The sequence below is a fragment of the Propithecus coquereli genome, unplaced genomic scaffold (assembly GCF_000956105.1).
Source record: "Propithecus coquereli isolate 6110/MARCELLA unplaced genomic scaffold, Pcoq_1.0 Scaffold267, whole genome shotgun sequence".
In the NCBI taxonomy this organism is placed as follows: domain Eukaryota; kingdom Metazoa; phylum Chordata; class Mammalia; order Primates; family Indriidae; genus Propithecus; species Propithecus coquereli.
Window position 1 is genome coordinate 2,414,552 of NW_012148252.1, and position 14,712 is coordinate 2,429,263.

General features: G+C 38.0%; 1 protein-coding gene across 2 annotated transcripts in view; it reads right to left on the minus strand.

Moving 5' to 3' along the window:
• KDM4C (lysine (K)-specific demethylase 4C) overlaps positions 1 to 14,712 on the minus strand; it is a 379,345-nt gene that overhangs the window by 262,618 nt on the left and 102,015 nt on the right. For both annotated transcript variants that reach the window (XM_012647402.1, XM_012647399.1), the window contains exons 7-8: positions 7,102 to 7,205; positions 1,482 to 1,619 (exon numbers count right to left, since the gene is read on the minus strand). In XM_012647402.1, coding sequence (XP_012502856.1) covers positions 1,482 to 1,619; positions 7,102 to 7,205 — 242 coding nt within the window. The remainder of the gene's footprint in view (positions 1 to 1,481; positions 1,620 to 7,101; positions 7,206 to 14,712) is intronic.

Consider the following 14,712-nt stretch of genomic DNA (forward strand, 5'->3'; position numbering starts at 1 on the left):
CTACTTCCACATGGAAATGTGAAACCCCCAAACGTTCATGGTATTTTCGCTACTCCCTGAGGCTGAAAGGTCCTCTTTTAGCCAATACCATGAACTAGTCCTGAAACCTATACTAAGCAAACATCAGACAATTGTTTTGGTGATATGAACATGTGATAGCCTATGTCAACCATGAAAGGTGCACACCATAAAACATCAGTTCTTTTTTTAACTTCATGGCTACAACACAGTCAATGCAGATGCAAGCATGACATTTCTGCAAAAGCCCTGCAGTGGCTGGACAAGGTACATTCGCTGAGTATTCTGTTCATTATTAGGTTTGTTATAATACACAGGATGTGTAATGGGAAGAAGCAGTTCTGTTCTGTTCTTTCTAAATTACCCCTGACAAATAGAAATTACTCAGAACAGTAATGTCTTCTGGTAGTGGGGCTTTCTTTTACGTGAAGAAATCATCCGAATGCTTCCAAGGCTGCCGAAGAGCTACACTTTTATTTATATTTTAACATATTATGAAATTTTCTAAATACACATGTAAATTAAATCTACAGTTGTCCTCCCTGAATATAATTTCTATCTAAGTCCACTCAGTGGTTCCACATGCAAGTTTTATCAATGTAGAAGAATGATATTCAGTTATGCCATACAGTGGCCAATACAGGCCACATAATCTTTATTTATCATGTTCTACTAAACCTATATCAACTTGCATACTCTGTAAAATACACAGTTTCATTTACAAGCTGCCCTCTGCCAGCCTGTACTTTTGCCTTGAAAGCTACAGGAAAAGCGGCAAACCTAATAGAAACCACCACCTCTTTGAAGATGTCCTCTATTTAACACCACCGGGGGAAAGTAATTAAATTTCAACAAGAAGTTGTTGCTTGTGAATCAAAATACATAGTATGTGGACTAAATTAAATATATGGGCAAGAGATGCAAAATTTCATACCAAATTTAACATGAAAATATATTTCCTGTTAAAATATGTTCTACATTATTACTTTTAAGAAATTCATTTCTGCACTAAAGGCAGTTTTAATTATTTCTACCATCCTCCCTCAATCTCTTATTACAATTTTACCAGACACTCCCTTCAGTAAATTGTTGTTTTCTAAGCCATGAATTGAACAGGGAGAAATCTGAATCTATCTAACATGGAGCCACATGAAACCATTGGAATATCTTGCAAAAAACTAATTGTTGGCCTTAAGAGAGAAAGCAAAAACCTGTTGCATAAAATTACCTAATAGGGTAAATTGTTCCATATTAATCTCAAAACAGAAAAATGTTGCCACAATTGGTAATATAGCCTATGTAAAAAAAAAAAAAATGTATCCAGTCTAAAATAAATTACTGCAATGAGAGGCACACCGTGTCAATGAGGAAATAATGTAAATGCTGCACACGATCTTAGGCTTCCCACTACAATAACAAGAATACACATTTAATTTATGCTTTATTTCTGAGGTCTAACTTACCAATTTAGCAACTTTTCCATAGTCAATCCATCTGACAGTAGCGAAATTTGTAGATTCTGCACAGTTGAAACCATGATTAAAACCAGCATGGTAGCCATATGGGAAAGTGATCATAAATTCACCAGCCTCCTGTGTGATCTGCCAGGAAGGAAACATATAATATTTTGTAATAATAAGACTTCCCAAATTGAGGATACAATTAAAATATATTTTTTAGCAAAAACAAAGAAAAACTGCTATGACATCAGAAAGAAGTTCCCCAAGATTCTTTACTTAATCCTTTAATAGTGTTTTTCAGGGAACTTTTAAGACTTGTCCAAATAGAATATGACCTTCTAGTACTTGAGTTCAATTATTCAATCCATAATTAAAACGATTCTATTTTATATAAAAATATCTTCAAGTTATCCAAATTTGTGAATATTAGCTATCGATGTTTACATTTTAATACTTTACAAACCAGCATTGCCAGAGTTATATATAAAAGACATATAACTGACATTGTTGCAGTTAGAGATGAAAAAACTGGACAGGCTATATTATAAATTCTTCTTAATACAGAGTTGGTGGTTTTTGTCATGTTATTCTTTCATAACACTTTGAAAACATTCAATTAACTGTATTCCATTTAATAGTAAAACTTCTATTCAAAGAATTATTCGAATATATTTATGTATGTATGAGTACATTTTTAAATTATAATAACCTGCATAAATAAGAAGCTTAAAACAAACATGAAAAAATACTTATTCTGTTCCTATTTTAAAGACATTTATTTTTTCATAGTCACCAAAGCAACATAAAATAGACCATAGATTAGAGAAAAAAGTAAAGCAAATTTTTAGTGTTACTTATTTTTAAAAATTTACCAACTCAATACTAGATCATAAAATGTATTACTCCTTCAAATGGAGTAAAGCATATTTGTTTTCCATTACCTGATCTTAAAATATTTCTAACCCAGCAACCATTGGAGTAAAGTCCTTTATATCTCTAAATTCTTTACATTGGTTCCAAGTAACATAAACAATGCTCACAGGATTTGGGCACTGAAGCACAGTTTCTTCTTGATAACATTTCTAATATGTCTGTTCACATTCAGAGCCTGTATTCTCTAATAGTTTTGACAATCAAAATTTTAAAACCACACTTTTAATTATCCTACTGGCTAAAACAAAACGTACTTATATTTTCTTTAATTGCGATATAATTTACATACAGCAAAATGCTCAGATAATAAATGCACAGATTTGGTCAGTTTTGACAAATGCATACCCCCATATAACCCATAAGCCTATCACTTCCATGATCCAAGAAAGCTCCCACATGCCTGGCCTTGGCAATCCCCAGGCCACCCCTACTCCCACCCCAGTAACAACCACGGTCCACCATTGGTTAGATTTGCCTGTCCTAGGACTTCATAAAAAGGAAATTATATAATGTATTTATGCTCAGCATGTTTTGAAGATGCATTCCTTCTAACAGCTTACTAGTATTTACTGATGTTCCATTCTATGAATATACCATGTTTTGCTTATCCTTTCACCTGCTGATGAAGGTTTGAATTGTCAAATGTTTGCTTTACAGAATTAAGAATATAGTTGAGGCCAGGCGTGGTGGCTCACGCCTGTAATCCTAGTACTCTGGGAGGCAGAGGCAGGAGGATCGCTCAAGGTCAGGAGTTCAAGACCAGCCTGAGCAAGAGTGAGACCCTGTCTCTACTAAAAATAGAAAGAAATTAGCTGGACAACTAAAAATATATAGAAAAAATTAGCTGGGCATGGTGGCGCATGCCTGTAGTCCCAGCTACTCGGGAGGCTGAGGCAGTAGGATTGCTTGAGCCTAGGAGTTTGAGGTTGCTGAGAGCTAGCGTGACGTTACGGCACTGTAGCCAGGCAATGGAGCAAGACTCTGTCTCAAAACAAACAAACAAACAAACAAAAAAATATAGCTGAGATCAACAAACCTGCGGTACATGACTGATAATTAGGAATTTCTCTAAAATCTAAAACAAGTATAGTTTTCAGAAGGAACTAAAAAGGAGAAAGAGGAATTAGGGTGAAACACACCCTAGGTGCTGTCACCTAACCCAAGAATCAGATGTGATCACTCACTCTTGATATACCATCGGAATAGATTTGTGCACTTCTTATGGAGAAATATAAATTTCTTACATTATTAGCACCTTTATTCTTTGCTTCTCTATTACCTCCTACCCCATTACTTCTCTCGCCAATTGTTAAAGTGCCTTGAAACCGAAGAGTATATTTTATTTATCATTTACTCTCCACCACAGTAGTCCATATAGTCTTGTTGGTCTGACTATGAATGATCTTAAGAAAGTATTCATGAACGCTTACAGAATTTCACTATGAAAATGGACATAAAATATCTATAGGAACCATAATGTTTGTACCCTCACAATATCCTGAAATTAAAAAAAAAAAAAAATATCTATAGGGATGTCCCAGCCATGTACTCAGATCATGGGCAGAAAAAAATATAAAGAAAACATAAAAACAAGATTAATATTCAGCATGCAAGACTGTCAAAACTAGAAGATACCATTTTGTTTATGAATAAATGAGAAAATGGAGTAAGAATCTACCATAATATTAACAAAAAATAAAACTCAGAGGAGATTCCACAATGCAACTCTCACTGTCAGTATACTTCCCTTACACCTACTCTAAATTAAAGCCAAGGTAGTGCCCTTTCTGAAGGTATTCAACTGGAGTAAATAATTCCCATGGTTCATTTCAGTCCTAACATGGTGGGAAATGAATATACGGGTAAATACATGTGTGTAAACATATACGAGGCACACTGTATAAATACAGGTGCACACACTGCAATCCAATCACCATTCTAGAGATGCTAACATGGTGTGGGGAGAGTACTTTTTTCCCAACAATTCTGAAATTTGCCTCATGACACCCCCTCCCACCAATGAAACCCCAGAACAATGTGTTCTGCAATGAGCAGCAGTTCCGCTGCCACCTGGCAAAAGAGACAGGCTTACCACTGGCGAACATGGTTCCAGTTCCATTGTTCTTAGCCACATAAGAACACAGCCCAATTCTCACCTTTCCTGGTCTCGCTGAATCTCATTAATTATCTAGGTGCTTCTTCCTTCTTTCTTGTGTTATGTGATAAAACAAAACTCACTGTGCTCAACTGTTTCTACTCCTATTATAAAGGTGGGAGAGGGATAAGACTCTGCCATTGGATTGAGGAAACTACCTTTACTGCTCCATGGAATCCCACCTACAAGCCGTCTCTGCCCTATGTAGAAAGTCCTGCTCTTGCCACGATGAAAAAGAGCAACGGGTCCTACTGAATTCAACTCTTAAATTTTAGATCTTTGTCACCTCTAAAAATAAGTACGCATCAGTTGGCCAACATATAAAGTTAATTTACTGCCTCTAGGGTAATAAACTGATAAGAAAGTACAGGGACAAAGTAAAACGAGTCCATTTTGTTAGAAGACTAAAACAATCATCACAATCTCGTATCATGAAAGAAGTTGGAGAGGAGAGTGCACATATCCTAAAAGCAGACATAGCTGTTTATTACACATATTTTTATATGTATGTATGCATGTGTGAAAATACACTGAAAGAATGAAAAAACGTACTTCAGCTGAGAAACAACTACCTAAAGAAAGAGGGTTGAGCTGAGAAGCAAGAGTGTGTTACTATATAACGTCTACTATTAAAAGACCTTATAGATTATCTCTTTTCTTCTTCATGATAACCCCATTAAATACTCACTATTATCCCAATTTTACACCTGAAGAAGCGGAGGCTCAGAAAAATTATGTGACAGAACCCGGAATGAACTCGGGAGGCTTAAATCTGCAGCCTGTGCTACCACTTTCTACTCCGCCACATGTTACATTATCATAATCAGAGAATAAGCTCCTTGCGGAGCTTATCTGGATGGAGGTAGAAAGAGGAAGTGGTGGGATTTCATAGGAAGCACCACTGCCAGTCGGCCCTCTAAGTCCCTGCTGTCTCACCATCTCAGGACTTATACTCATCCTGCCACTTTCCACAGAAGCCATGAAATGGCCCATCCACAAAAGGCCAGATGAGAGCCTGATGAGTCTAATTACCTACCGCATAGTAGTTGGAGAGCTGCAGCCCAGAAAGGGGGTGTGGGGTCCCGGCCTCCTTCCCCACAAAGCCTGGAAAGGAGCTCCAGGTTTTTAAGGCAGTGAACCAATCCCACAGCCCTGCAGCTTCACATAAACCCCACTCACAGACCAGCCCTAACCCACCGCCAGTACCTACCACCAGCCCTAAACTCACAGAGAAGGTTTTTATGTCTTGGGGGTACTAGTCAACTCCTTCTCTGCCTTCTAATATCCCAACTTGAGTCAAAGTGCCTAACGAAGCAAATGTCAACCACCTAAAATAAACACTCGGTGATGACGTGTCTGAGACTCACAAAAGCCTGGTGCCTGGAGATGCTACCAAGTGAGACAAAGCCCACAGCGGCAGCACCCGAGGTCACCACCTCTGCCCTCTGTACCCGACAGTGCTGCAGCCCATCCCCAGCTCCTCCTACACCCACGAGCATGGCCCAGATGCACTCATCCGGGGCATTTTCCCACAGATAAGAGTGTGTGAGTAAAGCCGTGCTGAGAGCACGCTCCCAAAGGTGAGCCTGTCCCGTGCACGACTGCTCCATGGACAGCCTGTGGGGACAGGAGCCACCTCAGGCACAAGAATGATGCTTGGCCCCTGGGAAAGTTTCACTTTAATCCCCAACCCCAAAATGAGGCCATATTAAGGGCCTAAGAAGAGGAAGATGATTTTAGTCACAAATGAAAAGCTTCTAAGGTGGAAAACGGCAAGGATTATGGGGGGAAAAAATCAAATAAAAACAGAACAAAGAAGAGCTATTTTTTAACGTTTCTGCAAGTAGCTAAGTACTTAATCCTCCTGAGACTGAGAGAGCTTTTATTTATCTGGTCAAAACCTTTTTTCATTTCAGCTTCTTCACATAACAATGTTCAGGCTCTGTAATAATTCTGACCCAATAACGACACACTGACACAAAGAACATGCGATCCAGTATCTACTGAGTTTTACAGAACTTATCTCCAGAACTACTCCACAGAAGCAATATCTAATTATTATTTCATCAGGCAATTTTATCCTTAATGAAATCTCAGTTGTATTATATCTAAATGTGTTTAGAAGCAACATAGTGCTACCATAATCATTGATTCTAACTAACCCAACTGTTAATAATAATTGCTCTCAATTCTTTTTAAAAAATAGATCACATATACATATATTATGTTGCTCATATAAAAGACTTTAATATAAAAAATGCTTCCTCTTATTCTGCAGAATGTGCCACGTTTTATTTTCAGTATTATTTTAAGTGAACTATAACAGCATTAAATCTCTAGTAAATATATCCTGAAATAAAATTAATTTCAATTAGGATTTAGATAATTACTATGTTGCAAAACATGAATTTGAATTTCTCTGCCCACATCCTAAAAGATCCTACTTGAAGTCAAAGATTCATTAGCCTATGTTAATTTCATCTTAGATATAAATCACACACACAAAAATCAATTTGCATAAGAATACTAATGTACCTTGTCAAAGGGAATACCATACTTCTTCAGTACTGATGGAGAAATCAGTGTCATCTTGTGGCGAAGAAATGCATCACACCCTTGGGAGCTGCTTGGGAAAAAACCTAAAAAGAAATAATAAATACAAGCAGTATTTTGTCAATCAAGTTAAATTTTAGATAGCTTTTTTTTTACATTTAAGTTCTAGTGTTCTTTTACTATGACAGTTTTATACAAGCATAGACCCACCCCACCACCAAAAAGCCTTTGTACTAAAAATTAGAGTCAATACCAGAATTCTTAAAAATTAATATATATTTATATCACCCAAGTTTGATCTTCTTTACCAAAAAAGTTACCAATAATTAATAATTCTAAACTTTAGGAACCAATTTCAATTTGAAACAATTTTAGAATCAATCTATCTACCTGATAAATGGAAAAATTGGTATGTACTTTAATAAAAGAATCTCTTATTTCAAACTCTTAGATTTGGTAATTCCAGAAGCACACATCCCAATGCCTGGCATGCACTAACCACAGAGCAGTGTCCCACTTTTGATTCTTTCTGATCAATACAAAAATGATGCCACTAATTTCCAAATTCAACTTCCTGGCCAACGCCCACGAAATGTCTGAAAACTGGCCTCATGAGCCATAATGGGAAAAGTGTTTTGAGGAGCCTTTTAAATGAGGAAGCTGAAAATGCAGCAAGTCTTTTGTTCAACAGTATATTATACGCCAAGACATAGCTGGTTTTCTCCATCACTGACTTCAATCCTGCAGTTCTGTCTGAGGCAGACTCTCATTAACTCAGGGATGCAAGCTAGAAGAAAATGAATATGCTTGACGTCCTATTTGTCACCTTGCTCACTCAGAGGGAAGACTGCCGTGCAGAAGGGAGTGGAAAAGCAAGAAGATAAAGAGACAAAAACAAGGAACATGGAAAAGATAGAGGAGAACCACAGAGGAAAGACACAGAAGGAAGAGGGAAGTCACCAAGAAAACGTGTGGTGTGTATGTGTAAGGTGGGAAGAAACACAAATGCCGTCTAACTCCTCCATGGCCAAAAAGAAGGAAAAACTGCTAGAAATGTGACTTATCTAACTCTGTGGCTCACAACGTGCAAATAACTCAAGAATGTGACCAATTTGTTGAAAGAATCACCGGCATGCATTAACTAATCATGAACCATTTTAATCTCACAGAATAGAAGCACTTTCCAAGAATTTTTTTAGTAAATAAACTTTCATTGATGCCACCATTGGGTATCTGAGGCCACCGTTCATCAAAGAGAAAGAAATCCAACATCCAGGAAAGAGCCATTGTGGTATAAAGAACCACCTACAAAAAGTAGTACATTCTGCTTTAGAATCTGTACCTTAATTAAAAAGAAAAAAAAACACAAAAATCATACAGAAAAGTGTGTGTCCAAAGAAACATCAGAAATACTAACTACTATCATTCTTTACAATATCAACAAGAATAAAAGGCATAGTTTTGCCCTTTTTGGTCATTTAATAATACAGCCCTCTGCTTATGATTAATATTGATAATGCATAAATACAAAATATAACTCATGAATGGAGAGAAAGTGCCACACTAATATAACGGCCAAGACCACACGACAAGATATCCCAAGTCTTACACAGACACAACTGGTCAGTCCCCAGTGCATAACCCACAGAAACATTTTGATAACACAATTCAAATGGATCCACCAAAGTTTTCAAATCTGTAACTTCTGCAACACTAAATGATTTAAGTTTTAAATTAAAATCAATGAAGAAGAGTCTATTTAATTTTCTTTTGATATGGATATGTAATCAGGACCTAAACAATGTGGTGACTGGTCATAAGTTAATTTAAATTGGAAAACCATTGAAGGAAGGTAATTTGTAGTAGATAAAGCACTTCACATTGGGACAAAATGTATATTTACAACATGCTGTCAAAATGGTATTTTACAACATCCTGGAAAACACCTCATAAACAGCACAAATTATGTACAAAGTATGTATCTTAAAATGAATTTTCCTTCAAAATGCCTGCAGGGCTACATGGTTCATACTCACCCTCACTCCTCAGTCTATAAAAAGTGTTTTATTTGACATATAAGTCAACACAACTAAAATAGTATTTGATACGAAAATGATAATATTTTAAATGACTCAGGACTGTCCCAGATAATGAGAGATTAGTATCTTTGATGATAAATAGAAAAAAACAGCTTTGGGGGTCACTTGTATGAAAAATAACAAAATCACATCTCACAGAGAAGATAACGTTTAACGGAAAATTCTACCTTAATACCATCTGAGTTTTTCAAAAGTCACCAATTACACAGGCAACTCAGGATAGGTCAAAATTTTTGCAAGTAAGTTCTTTAAAATGTGCCTTTTTGAATCAGTTTTATATATTCTCATATTAACTTTCTTGGTGTTCTTTCTTAAAATTTTTAAGTAATTTATTTAGAAGAAATCTTCTCTAAAAGGTATATTTTAATGTTACTAGTACAGCATTCCATAAGACTTGTCAATTTACCAGGTCATACACACCAATGGGATAGTCCACTCCCTCACAACCTTGAAGATCAAGAAGTTCCAATAAAGAAAGTTCTACACTGATCCCTCAATCATCTACTAGTGGCATCCCACTGCAATACATCATATGCTCCATGGTCACCAGGTAATATGCCAAGTGTAGAAGAACACACAGAATAAACCCAGCACATCTTTCTGCAGCATCTACTTTTATCATGTTAAATCACTTGGTTCATTTTTACATAAAAACAGACATATTTAGAGGAGCACAGTACAAAAGCTGCTCACGTGTTCGGAGTGATGGGGCTTTACTCTCCTATCTTACAGAGTTATTATTTTGGAGGAAGCACTTGAGAGGCAGCCTGCTACAAAATACAAATGATGCTATAGGACCTTGTGTAAATCTTTGCCAATACCCTTTCATAGGTGTTCAACAAACAAGCTTGCTGGAGCACCAACTTTCCTCTCTCCTTTAATGCTCCCAACAAACATACCTATTCATTGTAGTAAATTAAAAAGCTAAAGTTTATTCCTAAGTCATAATATTTTTAATTACTTGAAGCCATCTTGTTCAGTTGTTGAGAACTTGGAGTTCAGCCTTATAGACATGAATTCCAACTAGAACTCCCACATTCTCGTGACTTCGACTAGTCACATGATCCCTTAATGCCTCAATTTCCCCATATGTACAATCAAGATGCTATCATCATCTTCCTCCCTGGGTTCTTATTGGAATCTAATAAGATAATGCACAGAAAACTTAGCCATAGTCAAAAGATGGGAAACAACCCAAATGTCCATTAACTGATGAATAGATAAACAAAGTGTGGTTTATCCAATGAATAGAATATCATTCAGACATAAAAAAAGAATGAAGTAACGAAACATGCTACTACGTGGAAAATATTATGCTAAATGAAAGAAGCCAGACACAAAAGATCACATATTATCCCTTGTATACAAAACATCCACAATAGATAAGTACATAGAGACAGAGAGGAGACTAATACTTAGTTGCCCAAGGTGGACAGGAGGGATTGCAGATAGGAAAAGGGGAGTGACTGCTTAATCCTTTTGGGGTGATGAAAATGTCCTGGAACTATATAGAGAGGATGGCTATACACCCGTGTGTACACTGAATTGTCAGGCATACCCTGACACAAGGTAACATTCGATGAACAGTAACTATTATTATCCCTATTGCTCATTTCCACCATATGGGGACTAGCTATCATATTGGTTCAAAAATCTTCCCTTTCTACCAACTCTGCAACCTGCCAGCTGAGAGGTGAATGACAGTTCCAGGAGACCTAGAAAACCGAGGGAGAAGTTGCTGTAGATGGCCAGTGGTTACCAAGCTTTAAAAAGCATCTCATGGCCTCGGGTGTTGTGACCCAAACCTAGCCAGTTCTGGTCACAAGCAACTAACTTCTCTCCACAAAAGAAGTCTAACAGTCAAAGGTGACTTGGATTATAACTATATTTTCTCATTTTTTATTTGTATTTACCTGTAAGTTCTTCTATCCTTTCCCTAAAACTGATATTTTAAAATTAAATACTAATATCCAGTCTAAATTCGAAATTACTCACAAATGAGCTTCAAAGTAAAAATCCTACAAAACTAAAAAGAAAAGGCAGATACGATTATCAGTTATTTCACTTCAAAGCTTTGGATACTAATGGTGCCAACCACTCCTCAACTTATTTCCCTCCACACACATCAACTCTTCCTCATGGGTGAGGAACTCTTCCATCAGGGCTTCTCTGCCAGGTAGACCAATGAGCTCCCAAAGAAATGGGGCAGTATCTGATTTGGGGGTGGGAAAACGGAAAGAGCAGTTTGGCTACTACACGGGCTAAAGCAAGCAAGGTTGCTCTTTGGGATCATTCTCCTTATCTAAGCATGTTAGACAGGTGGAGGGCTAGCATGTACTCCAGAGACCTCGGCCAAGCCCTGAAACCCTAAAATTGTCCCACAATAACCTTTTATAAGACCGTCAAAATACTTAGGGAGTTTTGGAGCATGGAAGTGTAGGATCCAATAAGCTCTCTCAAGGATAAGGAGTTGTACACACCCAAAGGGTATTCTGCACTCAATGTAAAAGTCGTCATATGTGAAATGCATAATTGTATGTGAAAAAAGCCAAAAACAGAAGTCCACATGTTATATGATTCCAATATGACGTTCTTGAAAAGGAAAAACTACAGGGACAGAAATCAGATTAGGGCTTGCCAGCAACTAGCGAGAGGGGTCAACTGCAACGGGGCACAAGGGACCATTTTTGGAGTACTGGAAATGTTTTATATCTTGGTAACAGTGGTGGTTACACCATTGTGTATATTTCTCAAAACGCACTGAGCAGTATTCTTAAAAGAGGTGGGTTTTCAATAAATCAGACCCCCACAAAATCATTATAACCTTTTAAATTGTTTTTCAGAAATAGAGTAGATGTGTTCTAAAAATATGGAACACATATGTTCTTTCCTTCAGAAGAAAAGTTCTCCACACTGTCAACTGGTTTACATCTTATAATATGTTAGCTATTACTAACTAAGGAATTATTTTTAAATCCCAATCTCACATGACTCAAATACAAACATGCTGTTTCTACTAAATCACCAAAAATTTCAGCCTTAGAAAAAAATTTAAAAATCAAAGTTTAGTTAACCATTTTCTATGGTTATACAAAGACTAAATAGAAGAAGTTTGAAGTAGTTATAAACCACTTATGAAAGAAAGGAGGAAGACAGGGAAGAAGGAGAAATCAGACATGTAGATCTATTTCCACACTAGGAAAAGATTTTGATTAGGACATTTGCGTTTGAATATAATTGAAGTTTTTTGTTTTTTCTTTGAAGAACCACAGAGAGGGGCCAGGCACAGGTAGTGGCTCATGCCTATAATCTAATGCTCTGGGAGGCCGAGGCGGGAGGATCGCTTGAGCTCAGGAGTTTGAGACCAGTCTGACCAAGAGCGAGACCCCGTCTCTACTAAAAATAGAAAAAATTAGCCAGGCATGGTGGTACGCACCTGTAGTCCCAGCTACTCGTGAGACTGAGGCAGTAGGATTGCTTGAGCCCAGGAGTTTGAGGTTGCTGTGAGCTAGGCTGACGCCATGGCACTTGCCCAGGCAACAGAGTGAGAAAAAGAATCGCAGAGAGAAAGTATACTGTGATAACATTTTTATAATGATTCATATGATTGATAAAGGGCTCAATCATATGAACAAATGCTAAGAAAAAAAAAACACAAAAAAGGGAAACAGATTGCTTTTGTGGGAAATGCTTTCAGAGATTGATGAACACGTGAAATTACACATGAAATTTTTTAGGGATTATTCATAAAAAGAACCAATGAGCTACATTATGTGAGGAGAAACCTGGTAACTTTTACCTACATCCCTACTTGAGAGATAGACATGAGAGGTTCATTGCTACATTCGTCCTGCCTGTCCTTCTTACCATTCAAGACTGGGTGGAAAATTATCACCTCCCAGACTTCACTCTAGCCTGGCTTCACTGTGTCCTAAGTGCCCCATAATCCGTCAACATCTCTACCAGTAGAGCTCCTTGCGAGGAGCGCCAGGAGAGCTTCATAATGACCTTGGGATCAAGAAGGATGGCGCTCTTCCCCAAAAAGTGCCTTGTTTTGGCCAGGCATGGTGTCTCACACCTATAATCCTAGCACTCTGGGAGGCTGAGGCGGGCGGATTGTTTGAGCTCAGGAGTTCACGACCAGCCTGAGCAAGAGTGAGACCCCGTCTCTATTTTCAAAAAAAAAAAAGTGTCTTGTTTTTATCTCTTGAACTTGGTGTATGGTGTAATGGGTAAGTTTTTTCCATTTCAAGCTGGTTGGCAGAAAACTTACAGTTACAATTTCCACCCAGTTTAACAAGTGTGTGTGTCCTTACACGTACAGTCTTTTACTGCATTCCTAAAACCACTTTGTTTCAGTTCTCGCTCTTCCTCTCCTTGACATGTCATACAGACAACCTATGCACAGGTCACGCAGGGATCAAATAGATCCAAGACAAGCTAACCAGGATCTTCCTGGCTCGGCTGAGCCTCCATGCTACCGTCACCCCCAACCCCAAATCACAAAAATCATCATTTCCCCTTAAATAACTCCTCCCTGCTAGCTAACATTCCTTTCTTGAATTCTTCCTCTCCATTCTCTGTTACCACTTTTCAGGACTTTAGGTCTTTTACCCAACGTTGAAATTATGTTAGCTTGGTGTATTTCATGAATTATTTTTCAATACTGAAAATCCTACTAGGAACATGGCTGGATATAAACTATCCGATTATATTTAAACACAGACAATGATATCGCTGACATCATTATGAGGAAATTAAGTTTAGGGACCGTTTCACTATTCTTGATGCAACCCAGCCAATATTAAGATGGAAATAAACATACTCTGATGCCTCACGCATTGATCTCTATGCCTAAGCCATGAGTTAGGCATGGAGGCATTAGATATGTCAGTAGTCTTCTGTATTTTTATGGCTTACAGCAGCGGTCCCCAACGTTTTTGGCACCAGGGACGAGTTTCATGGAAGACAATTTTTCCACGAGATGTCGGGGGCGTGGGGAAGGGGCGGGTGTTCGGGATGATTCAAGCGCATTACGTTTATTGTCAAACCTCTCTGCTAATGATAATCTGTATTTGCAGCTGCTCCCCAGTGCCAGCATCAGTGCCTCAGCTCCACCTCAGATCATCAGGTATTAGGTTCTAGCAAGAAGCGGGGCGACTTAGATCCTTCGCATGCGCAGTTTACAGTAGGGTTCCTGCTCCCATAAGAATCTAATGGCACCGCTGATCGGACAGGAGATGGAGCTTATGCGGTGATGTGAGTGACGGGAGCAGCTGTAAATACAGATGAAGCTTCTCTCCCTCAACCGCTGCTCACCTCCTGCTGTGCAGCCCCGTTCCTAACAGACCACCAGTATCAGTCTCTGTGGCCCACAGGGTTGGGGACCGCAGGCTTATGGGGACCTTTAAAATTGAGTATTTATAATTATGGGTGTTCTGTTTATAAGCTTTTCAAAACCAGGCATTGTAATATAATATTTTCAGACCATCAG